This window comes from Corythoichthys intestinalis, chromosome 9, assembly GCF_030265065.1.
Source record: "Corythoichthys intestinalis isolate RoL2023-P3 chromosome 9, ASM3026506v1, whole genome shotgun sequence".
Lineage (NCBI taxonomy): Eukaryota > Metazoa > Chordata > Actinopteri > Syngnathiformes > Syngnathidae > Corythoichthys > Corythoichthys intestinalis.
Window position 1 is genome coordinate 35958139 of NC_080403.1, and position 14972 is coordinate 35973110.

At 40.3% G+C, this 14972-nt stretch overlaps 1 protein-coding gene and 1 non-coding gene across 2 annotated transcripts in view; both read left to right on the forward strand.

The window, feature by feature from the left end:
- LOC130922394 (G-protein coupled receptor 22-like) overlaps positions 1 to 4811 on the forward strand; it is a 50875-nt gene extending 46064 nt beyond the window's left edge. The window contains exon 2 of the mRNA XM_057847141.1: positions 1384 to 4811. Within this exon, the coding sequence (XP_057703124.1) occupies positions 1486 to 2991 (1506 nt within the window). The 5' untranslated portion in view covers positions 1384 to 1485 and the 3' untranslated portion in view covers positions 2992 to 4811. The remainder of the gene's footprint in view (positions 1 to 1383) is intronic.
- A 7919-nt stretch (positions 4812 to 12730) lies between these two features.
- Positions 12731 to 12803, forward strand: trnaf-gaa (transfer RNA phenylalanine (anticodon GAA)). Its single transcript has one exon. It is a non-coding gene; the product is annotated as a tRNA-Phe (tRNA).
- Positions 12804 to 14972: the final 2169 nt, after the last annotated feature.

Here is a 14972-nt window from a genome sequence, read left to right on the forward strand (position 1 = left end):
CGCCGACAACATACGACGTAGTACGACATAGTTTCAAATTCAAGATGTTTGTGACTTCCCTTTCTTCCACCATCGTTATTTTCTGAATAATATTTAGCTGGTACCAAGTGAAAGAAACTGGCTTCGTCTACGGGGCTGACAAATAACCACAATTAAGATCCTTGCGAGGCTAATTGCCGACAACATACGACATAGTACGACATAGTTTCAAATTCAAGATGTTTGTGACTTCCCTTTCTTCCACCATCGTTATTTTTTGAATAATATTTAGCTGGTACCAAGTGAAAGAAACTGGCCTCGTCTACGGGGCTGACAAATAACCACAATTAAGATCATTGCTAGGCTAATCGCCGACAACATACACGTATGTATGTAGTGAGAGTGCTATCGCTAAACCATATAAACATTAAAAGCCTTAACTCCATTGACAAACGACATGAAATACATTAGACTTGACAGTGGATGTTAGCAATAACAAAAGATTTTGAATTGAAAATTTCGTAACTCACCTTTCCAAGCACAAGATAGATTCCTGCCGAACGAGGACCTGTTTCACCCAACCAGCAACGAAGTATTTATAAGCCTCCAAGCTCTTAAAGTTTTTCAAACTTTCGTGAGAATAGGCTGATTTTGTGTGGACAAGATAGTTGTACAGTTCAGGGTAGCTAGCAGATGTCAGGCAAATACGGCGGAGACAGCGGGTCGAAAAACATCGATTTGGGCATCAAATATGGATCTGGCGACTGTATAGAACGAAGCTTTTCCACATAACGCCTTTTATGCAACACATCCAGTGAGTTTACGGCATCAGAAAGCATTGGGTCTTCCATGAAATGCATTTTAAATTCCTCGATCAATTGAAAACAATGCTAATACAGAGACAAAATGACGGACAAGTGGGCGGAACCACACAGCGAGCACGTGGTTTTGTGACGTCGGTGGGTAGGGTATATATGCTGTATTGATAAGAGTGAAATTTTGCACACTCTAGTGGAGTTAGAGTAGATATCAAGTCAATTTGGCCCAAATTGCTGACTCGTTGTTGTTTTTATTGATCTACTGAGGGAGCATTTGATTGCCTGTGGGTCTGATTACCTGGTTTCATTCAATTTGTTCATTGCCTCGAACTGAAATACACATTAGTGATGGCTTATTGTGGCGCCCTACTGTTCGGAAAGCAACATGCCCCCGATTCGTGCTGTGACTGAGCCTGAATGGTAATCAGTGAAACTAACAAGAAGGGATTAGATTGGTGGATGGAGGTGTGGATGGGTAAAAATATGCATGTGTTACATGTACAATATAGATGCTGAGAGAGACTAATGTGTTTTCATTCTCTCCTGCAAAGTTCATTTCTCATGTGTCTACGTTGTGTCTCCCCAGCTCTCTCATCTCATCACTGCACAATGAATACCCAGCCTGGTGTATCATGGGACTCTCTCAAAATGGGTAGCAGGTGTACAATGTGAGGACTGAGAGGAAGCCATGGAGAGTGACGGCTATAGCTCAAGTCCATCTGGCCTGGCGGGGGAACAGGGAGGTGAAGTATGGTCCAGCAGTCCAGAGTCATGGTACATGCCGCACTCCTTCGGGTTCCAGGTGTCTCTGACCGCCTTCCTCATGCTGGAGCTGGTGTTGGGTTTCAGCAGCAACCTGACCGTGCTGGTGCTTTACTGCTCTCAGTCAAATTTAGTGGACTCGGTCAGCAACATGGTGACTGTCAGTCTGCACGTGCTGGATGTGGTGGTGTGCCTGCTGTGTTTACCTCTCACTCTGGTGGTGGTGCTACTGTCCCCGGGACCCAACCTGGCTTTAGTGTGCTGCTTTCACGAGGCTTGTGCCACCTTTGCCAGCGTCGCCACGGCCATAAACATCCTGGTCATCAGCCTGGACAGATACGACATCTCCGTGCGACCGGCCAACAGGTTGCTGACGACGCGTAGGGCAGCGCTATTCCTGGCAGCCGTGTGGTTCGCATCAGTTGCTGTATTTTTTATCCCATTCCTGGAGGATCAATGGTACATCGATGAGGGGAGAATAAAGAGAGGGGAGGAGGCACCTACGTCTCTACCCAGCAATGGCATCAGTGCTACAGTGGTGCCAACATGGCGTAACCATACCCTGTTGTGCATTGGTGGTAAGGGTGATCACCTACGTGTGGGGAAGTATTACCACCTGATGCTACAGGTCCCCATATTCTTCACCACTGTCATAGCAATGTTGTTCACCTACTCCAGAATCCTGAGGGCGTTAAACTTCCGGATTGGCACTCACATAAAGAAAACCCAACGTTTAATAGGACCTTCTTTAACGGGCCTCCACAAGAAAGCGCCTCAAAACAAGACCAAACTCAAAATGATAAGCAGTGGCAAATTAGAGGGGGAGCAATGCAACACAGATGCCACGAAAATACTAAGCCACCCTCCCCTCATTCCTTTTTCATCGCCCACCACCACAATAACTTCCCACCCTGCCCTTTCCTCTTCCCCACCACTCGTCACATCCGGCGCAGGTGCCGTTACCCAAATGCCGGCCACGATGGGCGTCCAGGCCTCCGTGTCAGCTATCATCGCTCTGCGGCGTGCAGTACGGCGACACAGAGATCGACGAGAGCGCCAACGCCGGGTATTCAGGATGTCCCTCCTCATCATCACCACTTTCCTTGGTTGCTGGGCTCCCCTGTCAGTAGTCAACATGCTAATCCTTGCCGTAGGCCCACTGGAACCACTGGTTAGCATACGGCTTTGGTTCCTAGCCCTAGCATATGGTACCACAGTTTCCCACCCTCTGCTTTATGCCTTCACGCGGCAGAAGCTGCGACGTGCACTTCGAGCTAAGGTTAAAAAGCGAGTGGTGTCCTTGCTTCAAGTAGACCCTTCACCAGGGGCCACTATCATCCACAACACATGGGTGGAAAACCGAAAAACCAACCGGCAAGTGCGATTGGAAGCAAGCGAAGGCTCGGACCGTTGCCTAGCAGAAGCACTGTAAAGCACGTGGGCACACGCTGGGATGCTGATAATTAATAAGAGGAGAATCACAGATGTGTTCACCCTCACTAGAGAGTGAAGCTAGTGCAATACTAGCTGGTGACAAACATGTGCACCTCTGGGAAATACATTTCAATGATAAGCAGGAAATGGGGTGAGCAGTCATCTTGGGCGGGATCTTGTTACCGTGTGCTTTGCATCCTCTGCAGCCAAACACAATTAATTTGTAACACCCCACTAAAAGAGATGACTTATCGCAATGGGGTAACGCCAGATTGAAGGTCTAAACAGTCTATAAATATATGTGATCCATTGAATTTCGTTTATATTGGGTGAAAAAGAATCTTGTTTAATGATGACTGCACGTTTTAAAACAAACCAAACACGCTTGCAAAAGTAAGTTAACAGGTGAAGTCTGTGACTGCATGTCACTCCAGAGTTACTTTAACACGCACAGCAACAGATAGAAACGAACATACTGTATCGGCCCTGATTATAAGACGACCCACTCTTTTTCAAGACTCAAGTTTGAAAAAAGAGTTTTGAACACCAAATTAATTTTTATACAGAAAATAATTACAGTACATCTGAAACAAACGGTTATAACAAAATATTTGAGAGAAAAAGCATGTTATTTTGCATCATTCAAATCTAAATATCTGAACATTTAAATATGTAAACTAATGTGCAACCACATTCGCAAATGAATGGCTTCTGGTTTTTGAAATGTAAATAAACCAATCTATTGGGATAAAACAACAAAACTGCAATAACTGCATTAACCATCAAAGTAAAGTTTAATTGTAACTGTAGTCTTGAAACAAATCTGATTAAGGAAAAACATTGCAATAAAATAATGCAAACTGGTTGAACTTGAGAGTAGCTGAGATCTGTCATGACAGAACATCGCTTCAATTATGTCTGGCACCATTTATGAATGGGTATAATGTCTAGACCGCGAATAAAACACGACCCACACTTTTTCAGCCTTATTTCAATGCAAAAAAACACCGTTTTATATTTGGGCCAATACGGTACTACAATAGTTACAGGCAGGGGTTAAGACGGCAATAATGGTCGTGTACTACTGTGCGCCTCAGCGTCCTTTATATTGCTCCAAAATGACACTGCTCTCTTTTAATAGTGGCAGGACACAACTCTAAAATCCAACTTCCCTGTATGTTGTTGATTGCTTGAAAATTCGCACTATTGCATATAGAGGTGGGTAGTAACGCGTTACATTTACTTGAGTACTTTTTAAGAAAAATATACTTCTTAGAGTAGTTTTGCCACGCAGTACTTTTTACTTTTACTCAAGCAGATTTGTGAAAAAACACTACTCTTACTCCACTACTTTGGGCTGAGTCTACATTTTTCGTCTTTATTCTACATATTGACTTTATTATTGCCAGAGATGCTGACAGTGGCCGTCTCAGTTTCACCAATGAGACATCGAAACAATAACCAGATGACTCCATTATACCGATCAGAGTTAATATGTTTTTTCTCCATTAGAGGGCACTTATTCTCTTTGGACAGGTGGTTTCATATTGTTGTTCTGATCTTAATTCCATGATTTTTGTGTCACCATTTTGGCCTAATATGGTCATGTAATAGGTAATATAATAATAACAATTTATATCGATGAAGTTGTGCTGAGAAAAAAATATATACATGATTAAAAAAAAAAAAAAAAATCAAACACTGTAATCAGTTACAATGTTTCTCATTACTTGAATATTCTTTTCAACTAATACTTTTTTACTTGTACTTGAGTAAATTTTTGATGACTACTTTTACTTTCACTTGAGTAATATTACAGTGGGGCAAATAAGTATTTAGTCAACCACCAATTGTGCAAGTTCTCCTACTTGAAAAGATTAGAGAGGCCTGTAATTGTCAACATGGGTAAACCTCAATCATGAGAGACAGAATGTGGAAAAAAACAGAAAATCACATTGTTTGAATTTTAAAGAATTTATTTCCAAATTAGAGTGGAAAATAAGTATTTGGTCACCTACAAACAAGCAAGATTTCTGGCTGTCAAAGAGGTCTTCTTCTAACGAGGTCTAACGAGGCTCCACTCGTTACCTGTATTAATGGCACCTGTGTTAACTCATTATCGGTACAAAAGACACCTGTCCACAAGCTCAGTCAGTCACACTCCAAACTTCACTATGGCCAAGACCCAAGAGCTGTCGAAGGACACCAGAGACAAAATTCTAGACCTGCACCAAGCTGGCAAGACTGAATCTGCAATAGGTAAAACGCTTGGTGTAAAGAAATTAACCGTGGGAGCAATTATTAGAAAATGGAAGACATACAAGACCACTGATAATCTCCCTCTATCTGGGGCTCCATGCAAGATCTCACCCCGTGGCGTTGAAATGATAACAAGAATGGTGAGCAAAAATCCCAGAACCACACGGGGGGACCTAGTGAATGACCTACAGAGAGCTGGGACCACAGTAACAAGGGCTACTATCAATAAAATAATGCTCCGCCAGGGACTCAAATCCTGCACTGCCAGGCGTGTCCCCCTGCTGAAGAAAGTACACGTCCAGGCCCGTCTGCGGTTCGCTAGAGAGCATTTGGATGATTCAGAAGAGGACTGGGAGAATGTGTTATGGTCAGATGAAACCAAAATAGAACTTTTTGGTAGAAACACAGGTTCTTGTGTTTGGAGGAGAAAGAATACTGAATTGCACCATACCCACTGTGAAGCATGGGGGTGTAAACATCATGCTTTTTCTGCAACGGGACCAGGACGACTGATCTGTGTAAAGGAAAGAATTAATGGGGCCATGTATCGAGAGATTTTGAGTGAAAACCTCCTTCCATCAGCAAGGGCATTGAAGATCAGACGTGGCTGGGTCTTTCAGCATGACAATGATCCCAAACACACTGCCAGGGCAACAAAGGAGTGGCTTCGTAAGAAGCATTTCAAGGTCCTGAAGTGGCCTAGCCAGTCTCCAGATCTCAAACTCAAAGAAAATCTGTGGAGGGGGTTGAAAGTCCGTGTTGCCCAACGACAGCCCCAAAACATTAATGCTCTAGAGGAGATTTGCATAGAGGAATGGGCCAAAATACCAGCAATAGTGTGTGAAAAGCTTGTGAAGAGTTACAGAAAACGTTTGGCCTCCATTATTGCCAACAAAGGGTACATAACAAAGTATTGAGATGAACTTTTGGTATTGACCAAATACTTATTTTCCACCATGATTTGCAAATACATTCTTTAAAAATCAAACAAAGCGATTTTCTGTTTTTTTTCTCCACATTCTGTCTTTCATGGTTGAGGTTTACCATGTTGACAATTACAGGCCTCTCTAAAATTTTCAAGTGGGAGAACTTGCACAATTAGTGGTTGACTAAATACTTATTTGCCCCACTGTATGTAGAAGTAACGCAACTCTTACTTGAGCAAATTTCTGGCTACTTTACCCACGTCTGATTGTATATTATCTATTTACACGTGCACTCTGTTTGAGCTTCTCACAGCAGCACTTATGTAACTGCTCCCAAAAATATGCTAAGCCAACAGATGATCACGTTTGCCACCCACTCGGGAGCTCCAAAACGCCTTGAGAAGAATGTCGATGCACCCAAATGACTGTATAAATATTTAAAGTCTGTTTCATATGACCTCTGCCTTAATTATGTTCTCAGCCGTGTCGTTTGTCACGAAAACAAAGGAACCCCGTTGGGTATTTAACAAGCACACCAAGTGCACAGTGAACCAGATTAAATCTAGTACTGTGGTTTAATTATATCTGTGTGTAGGAGGTTTATATTCATAGAGAGGGGGTCATTATGACCAACTGTGAAATACTAAAATGCATTTATCTAATATTAAGTTGTTATTGTACGGTCAGATGTTAGTGTTATTAGAGGTACACATGCGTGTCAGTAATATGTTTGTATCTAATAGTAAAGCGGATGTTGGCCCTTCAGGGAGTTGCTTGTGTGAGAGGACTACTCTAAAATTCTGCAAAAATCAAAACAACGTGTTATAGACGAATAGGCATACTTTGATTTAATGCAGTTTAAAATTGAATTAAAATGGAGTACGGCCAGGAAAAATACATTTGAAAAACTATTTTACCTTGTATCATTCAAAAGAGTGTAATTAGGGATGTTGATGAGAGTGTTTACTGCTTTTTTCTAATAATGTGTTTCTGAACAAGCTGTTCTAAATTTCTGCCCCACTGTTATATAACAAGAGGGGTTTGCATGGATCTACGACATGTGACAGAGACATGAATCGATCCGTTACTCTAATTGGTAAGTGTAATTTGGTGGCTTAATGATGAAGTGCAAAGGCAATAAGAGAATCAGAGACTCCACAAGTAATAAAACCACAATTAAAATGTAAAACTTTTTTTTTTTTTTTTTTTTTTGTTAAAACTTGTCTTATACTGTTGGTACAGGTACAGTATTTTGGGGCACTGACAAGGACACTGTAAAATAAACAGTCACAATTCTTACTGTATACATTCTCAAAATTGTATATATATATTTTTTAATGTATTACTTTTTTTTTTCTTATTGGATAGGTCAAACCTAATGCTGAAAATCTTTTTTTTTTTTTTGTTTCCTTCAAAATGACAAATATGCATGCTGTATTTACAAAGCATATAATCGAAATGTACAGTACCAGTCTTTATTCCAATGTGAGCTTAGACAGATATTTTGTTTTGTTAGGGTTACAGCTGGCTCATGTCAGACACGGCCCAGACATCTGGTCCCACGACTTGCGGCGACCAAAGGGAGTCACTGTGGATGAAGTGGTTACTTAATAGGACCTGTGTTGGCTCTTGATTTTAGATGCACGTGCTTGTGTGTTCAACGCTCTCACGCTTAGCGCAAGTCGTAGCTCGTTGCAGAGGCCATGAGATGTCTCACGCTGGCTATTAATGCTCTGCTGAATGTAAACAACCAGAAAAATGTATGTTGATACTTTATGGACGTGTATTTCCTCTCCTTTGTCTATGATGTGCTTTGTGAATGTACTGTATTATACTTTGAATTGAGGCTGTGAATAAATGACAGTGTTTTTTTTAACTAACGTTAATTCATTCAGTTCATTCGGATGACTTTTATTGTACAATAAATGGTTAAAAACGGGTACAAATATGTGTAAATGATCAGGTTTTGCACACTGCTGGCCAAAAGTATTGGCAACCCTGAAATTCTGTAAGATAATGCTCAATTGCTCCCAGAAAATAATTTTGATTACAAATGCTTTGGTAGTCATAGCTTCATTTATTTTGCTTGCAATGAAAAAAACACAAAAGAGATGAGGAAAAAAATTAAATCATTGTCATTTTACACAAAACTCCAAATATGGCACCCTCAGCCTAATACTTGGTATCACAACCTTTAGACTAAATAACTGTGAAAAACTGCTTTCAGTATCCATCAAGGAATTTCCTGTAATGCTCTGCTGGAATTTTTGACCATTCTTCTTTGGCCAACTGCTCCAGGTCTCTGAGATTTGAAGGGTGCCTTCTCCAAACTGCCATTTTCAGATCTCTCCACAGGTGTTCTATGGGATTTAGGTCTGGACTCATTTCTGGCCACTTTAGAAATCTTCAGCGCTTTCTCTGAAACCATTTTCTAGTGCTTTTTGAAGTGTGTTTTGGTCATTGTCCTGCTGGAAGACCCATGACCTCTGAGAGAGACACAGCTTTCTCACGCTGGGCCCAACATTATGCTGCAAAATTTGTTGGTAGTCTTCAGACTTCATAATGCCATGCACACGGTCAAGCAGTCCAGTGCCAGAGGAAGCAAAGCAACCCCAAAGCATCAGGGAACCTCCGCCATATTTCACTGTGGGGACCGTGTTCTTTTCTTTGAAGGCCTCGTTTTTTCCTGTTAACTCTATGTTGATGGCTTTTCCCAAAAAGCTCTACGTTTGTCTCATCTGACCAGAGAACATTCATCCGAAACGTTTTTGGCTTTCTCAGTTAAGTTTTGGCCAACTTTAGGCTGGCTTTTTTATGCCTGGGTTAGAAGTGGGGTCTTCCTAGGTATCCTACCATAGAGTCCCTTTTCATTCAGACAGCGACGGATAGTACGGGTTGACGCTGTTGTACCCTCGGAGTGCAAAACAGCTTGAACTTGTTTGGATATTAGTCGAGGTTCTTTATCCACTATCCGCACAATCTTTCATTGAAATCTCTCGGAAATGTTTTTCTTTTACGGCCACATCTTGGGAGGTTAGCCGCAGTGCAATGGGCTTTACACCTATTGATGACACTGAGCACAGGAACATTCAGGTCTTTGGAGATGGACTTGTATCCTTGAGATTGCCCATGCTTCCTCACAATTTTGCTTCGCACGTCCTCAGACAGTTCTTTGGTCGTCTTTCTTTTCTCTATGCTCAATGTGGTACACGCAAGGACACAGGACAGAGGTTGAGTCAACTTTAATTCATTTTAACTGGCTGCAAGTTGATTTAGTTATGGCCAACACCTGTTATGTGCCACAGGGAAGTAACGATGCTGTTAATTACACAAATTAGAGAAGCATCACATGATATTTCAAAGGATGCCAATACTTTTGTCTGGCCCATTTTGTGTAGTTTGAGTTTTGAGTAGTGTGTTTTATGTAAAATGATTTCAAAAATGTTTTTTCCATTCCCTTTTGTGTTTTTTCATTGCAAGCAAAATCAATGGAGATATTACTACCAAAGCATTTGTAATTGCAATAATGTTCTGGTAGAAATTGAGCATTATCTGACAGAATTGTGACTGTATAAAACAAATTTGTCTTAGAAACCCACAAGGTTCACGACATATATGTACTGTAAAGTCATATGAGAAGCATGCCAAAACACTACTTTGATACTTGTTTGTCAAATATGCTTGCGTGTATAAAAACTACTGTAGATTAAAGGAATGTGTAAATACAACAATTTCAACGCACAATCAATTGTGCAGTTGATGGTTATATACGGTATGTTTTGACACTAGTAACATGAATGAGTTGTCCATAAACAAGATTACTTCCTTAAATAATCCAGCACATTAAACTCAACATAGAAATCTTTTCTTAGAGTATGAGCAGCGGTGAAGAGAACAGCAACTCGTGTCTGGAGCTCACATGATTTGGTACCAGGCATGCAAAACGAAGCTGCAGTACAAGAATCATTCTTTCCTGAAATATTCTTATGGCAGCATGGTGCTATTAGTTATGCCATTTACAGTGTATTGAGGCGTTCAGTGCACTTTTGTTCAAAAGATACAGACACAGGGTTAGAATATGTGTGGGGTTTTCTACTGTGTGGGATGAACTGTGGAGTCGAGAGAAAAAAAGTCATCAACAGTATGTAGGATCCATGCTATATCCTTTAAAGAAGTTGAACATTGGGGCCACTGACAGTGCAACAGTCGGATGTGGTTTGTATCAGTCAAGAAACATTATAGATTAAATCGAGAGACATATATAACATTCTGGTAAGTATGATGTACCTGAAAATGTATATATATCCCAGTTAAAATACCAGTATTTGTCAAGTAGAAATATTAATCATTTCAAAATCCCCTTGATATGATCTGTAAACTGTACATCCCTGAGAAAAAAACTAATAAAGGGACTGCAGTCATTGTGATGATTTCTTCCTATATACTGGTACATAAAATATGGTTGAAGGTAGGGTGGCACGGTGATTAGAGGTTAGCAATGAAGGAGATAGTACCTTTTCTTGTAGGCACCGTCTGTTTGCATTACTCTAACACACTTAATATAACCAATCAGGGAATAGTGTTGTTTCTCGTATTTACTGTTTGATTGTTTGTATTACTCTAACACACCCATTGAATAAATAGAACTTATACCATAGTTTAAGGAAAACAAGCAGAATATAGGGCATAAGAGATAACGCCTTCTTAACACGGAAGCCCAGCGTGTGCGTCATACAACTAACTGAGCAAGATTGACGCTGAGAAGCCCACGTCTGCACCACCAAGTCTCGCAATCAGTTCTCCCAGACAGTCCAGAACAAATTGCGGGACGCTCTGTCCCAACACAAGGAACACTGGAGAACGGCCGATATCCAACTGATAACACGACTGACAAGACTCCAAGAGCCCCTTTGACGATGATGTGGCAAAATCCACAACTCTCGTTGCCCGGACAACAGTAACTCCCGAATCCTCCTGTCCAATCCACAAACAGACAATAATCACAAACTCACCCTTCTTCCGGCCTATGGCCCACCCTGCGAGAGCTTTCAAAGACTGAATGTTTAACCAATCGTTGTCATTTTTCTCAGGAACCTTTTGTTGATGTGTTATAGGGTGACCTTGCCTCCCCGCCTGAGTGTTTCTGTTTCGCCTTGCCGTTTTGATCGCTGTCGACCTGAATAAATTGTCAACTTGTTTTCAGCAGCTCTAGCCACCAGAGTGTGCTCTTGAAGGCATTGGGAGCGAGGCTTCCCCAGCACTTACTTGCACACATTACACTTGTGACCTGCCGTCTGCTACGTCATGGGTTATTATGCAAAGCCCACATCACATAAAACACATGAACCTGACAGAAGGTGTATTTTGGTGTCAGAGGTAATTTTTCTGCTGCTTCACCGGGAGTAACAGTTGAAATTTAGAGGAGCCCGGGCTGAACATGAGCAGACCGCAATGCACCATGTTGGCCGCTGCTGCACGAGACACTGTCTGCCAGCCACACTGCGTCGTGGCTTGCGACTACCCATTTGTGTCACATTGACAAAGCCCAAATAGCATGAAACATATACGTGTGTAAGATTTGGAAGATTGGTGGCTGTAGATTAACGCAGAACTTGATGGTGAAGTAAATAAGAAAACTGCAATCGTGTTGCGCAGAAAGTCTCAGACTTCTTATATTTTGGTAGGGGTGTACCAGAAAGCAAGAGTTGTAGGATACGTCACTTTACCCCCTTTAAGTCTTGCCCAAAAAATCTAGCAGCTTTGGCAAAGAAAAAGAGTGTCTTGCTATAACTCTGAGATTCAGCACTCCATTGTTCCCAGACTGTGCACATATTATCAGCGCTTACCTCCAAACATACTTAATATACGTGTTCAGAAATCATCGAAATAACTGGAGTGTCCCTTTGACTTGACTTGATGCTTTGAATTAGGCTGCTTTGGCAGAAGTCTGCTTCTCATTTTTTACATTCCAAAAACTTTGCCTTTGGACAGGGGTGCAGAGACTTTGTTTTCAATAAGGATATCAATCCATCTTTTATTTCCAGGGCCATCATAACTTTATACATAATTGTGTAAAACGAACAAATCATTTTGACATGAAATAGATGAGACACTTGATTTTATGTGAACAAAAGTTACATCTTTTGCAGGAGTGTTCTGTGCAGAAGGGTCCTTCTGTGCTCATATCCCCAAACATCCTAAACTGGGACAAATGTCTTTGAGAACATATTGATAGATTATTATGACACACTTATATGTTTAGGGACAAATAGGAGCCAAGGCTAAATATTCTGACTTGTTGCCTTAAAGATAATAATAATAATTATATATATATATATATATATATATATATATATATATATATATATATATATATATATATATATATATATATATATTTTTTTTTTATTACTTTCAAGACCAGCTGTAAATATGAACATTGCTCTTCCGCCTGTTTTCCCGGAGTTTGGTTCTTATCCTGTGGATGAATCAGTAAAATACACCACCACTGCCCTCTGTTGGCGGCACAATGTGGACAGAGCGACGTCGTCGGCCGAAATAGCTCAGTTGGGAGAGCGTTAGACTGAAGATCTAAAGGTCCCTGGTTCGATCCCGGGTTTCGGCAGAGGCAATGTGACTTCTTTTCTGTAACTGAACTGGAAATTGCAAGAAGCCTCGTTCAAACACTCGTCATCACTCACTTAAACAATGCGGAGCGTGTCTTTAGATCAGTGGTTTTTACCCTTGTTTCGTTGAGTAAGTCTAAGGACGTCGGTGAAGATTAAATAAATCACTCAATGCCCAATTTTTGTAGACTGCATAAAGGCAAAGTCGTTTTAGACTAAGGTTACCCTGACTTTACAAGCTTGCCGTAATTCCATTTCTTTCAACTGCTAGTCCTCTGTCTAACGGGAGGAGAAACGGGTTTGCTCAATGGAAGGTTGACTTGTATTTGGTACGAGTAAGTATAACAAAATATAAATATTTGCGTCATATTTTACACTATAAAAATAGTATGTGATGCAAGGATGCAACACTAAAATGAGAACGTAGACATGAAAAGAAAAAAAAGAAATTTTTGCAACGTGAAAATCAAGAGGAAAAGGCACAATTATTTGTAGTATATTTGAAATTTGAAGTAATTTGAATGGGGATTCACTCAGATATTAGCTTACTATAGCTTAGCTATATTGGTTTTGAATTTGAAAAAAAAAATTTGCTTTACTTCAATTCCGAAGAGTTCGGTGTCTGCACATGTGAAACTTGGGTTTCAGTACCCTTAGCAAGGTTAAGAACCACTGCTTTAGATAAATGTTGGCTGTCAACGCTGCTTTGTGGTGTAGCGGTTCGGGTTTGGTGTCTGCACATGTGAAACTTGGGTTTCAGTACCCTTAGCAAGGTTAAGAACCACTGCTTTAGATAAATGTTGGCTGTCAACGCTGCTTTGTGGTGTAGCGGTTCGGACTTAGTCAGTACCATTACTTTAACAGTAGTGGGATTCATAACATACTCAAATACACGAATTCAATATTTCAACAATGTGGGTATTTTTTTAATTATTATTGTTTTTGCGATATGTTGGGGATATTAAGTAGTCTTTTAAGAAAGCCAACATACACTGGCTAGCTTATGAATCTGCTTCTCAGAATCAAGGGAGGGATGGAGAATAGATTAGAATTGACAAATTCATCGATTCAAAGTCATAGATTTGCATAGGGACGTAGGGACATGACACTACCAATTTATTAGGATGCTCAAATTGTCCCCACCAATGTTTAAGCAACCTTATTGGCATTATATCATGAGTTCAGTTATGTAGATAATTTAGATTGTTTTTCCATATGTTGTATGGCTAAAATTACCATTATTAAGTGGATTACTTTCATTATGTTCAGGCTGACATTTACCCATTTTCACTTGCTTAATATGGTAGTCAATTTTTTCCCCCCCTTCAAACACACGTTTGATTGGCTGATGATATACCCCCCCCCCCCCCCACACACACACACACACACTCACAGCCCAGACAGAAATACAACATGTCGACAACATGCCACCTCCTCCGCACCCTTCGAAGATGATGGATATTAGAATTTTATTTCGGCTAGCAACCATTGTAAGTAATGTAAAAAGACAACAGTGTTGTTGAGGTGGGGAACACACTACTAATTTTGCTACTGAAAGTCCGATCAGCATAACATTTAGCATAGTTAGCATAACATTAACCTCTATGAATATGCTAACCTGCATAACTCGAGAAGGAAGCTGCTTAGAGAGAAGTGTCCTTCGGTATGTTTTCTCATGTTAACGTTTATTGTATGAAATTTCTCCCCAGTTTTCATTTTTATTTTAATTATGTGGTCTTAAAGCAGCTCAAAGGAGCTTTCATTTTTTGTTGGGTTTGGTTGTTTGTGGACAAAAGCAGTAGTGTTTTACCTGAAGGAAGGTTCCATTTTTATTTATTTTTAGTATTCCCTAACTAAGATATTAAGTGGTTTTAAGACAATTGTTTATTTTTTTTTTTTGCATTCGTGGACAGTTAGGACATTATTTTGTACGTTCATATAATTTAAATTCTGTTCAAATATTGCAATTTAAACTTGCTAAACAAAGAAGGAAAAAAAATCCAGGCATTTATTCTGGGAGTTTTCAAAATTTTTCTTTAGTAGTTTTTGAAAACAAAGGTTTGAATTGAACGATGTATCACTTGAACTAATACATATGAAAGTTAGTATAAATCAATGCAGATCTATTTTGCATTGATCATTTAGCCCAGGGTTCACCAAATCTGGAC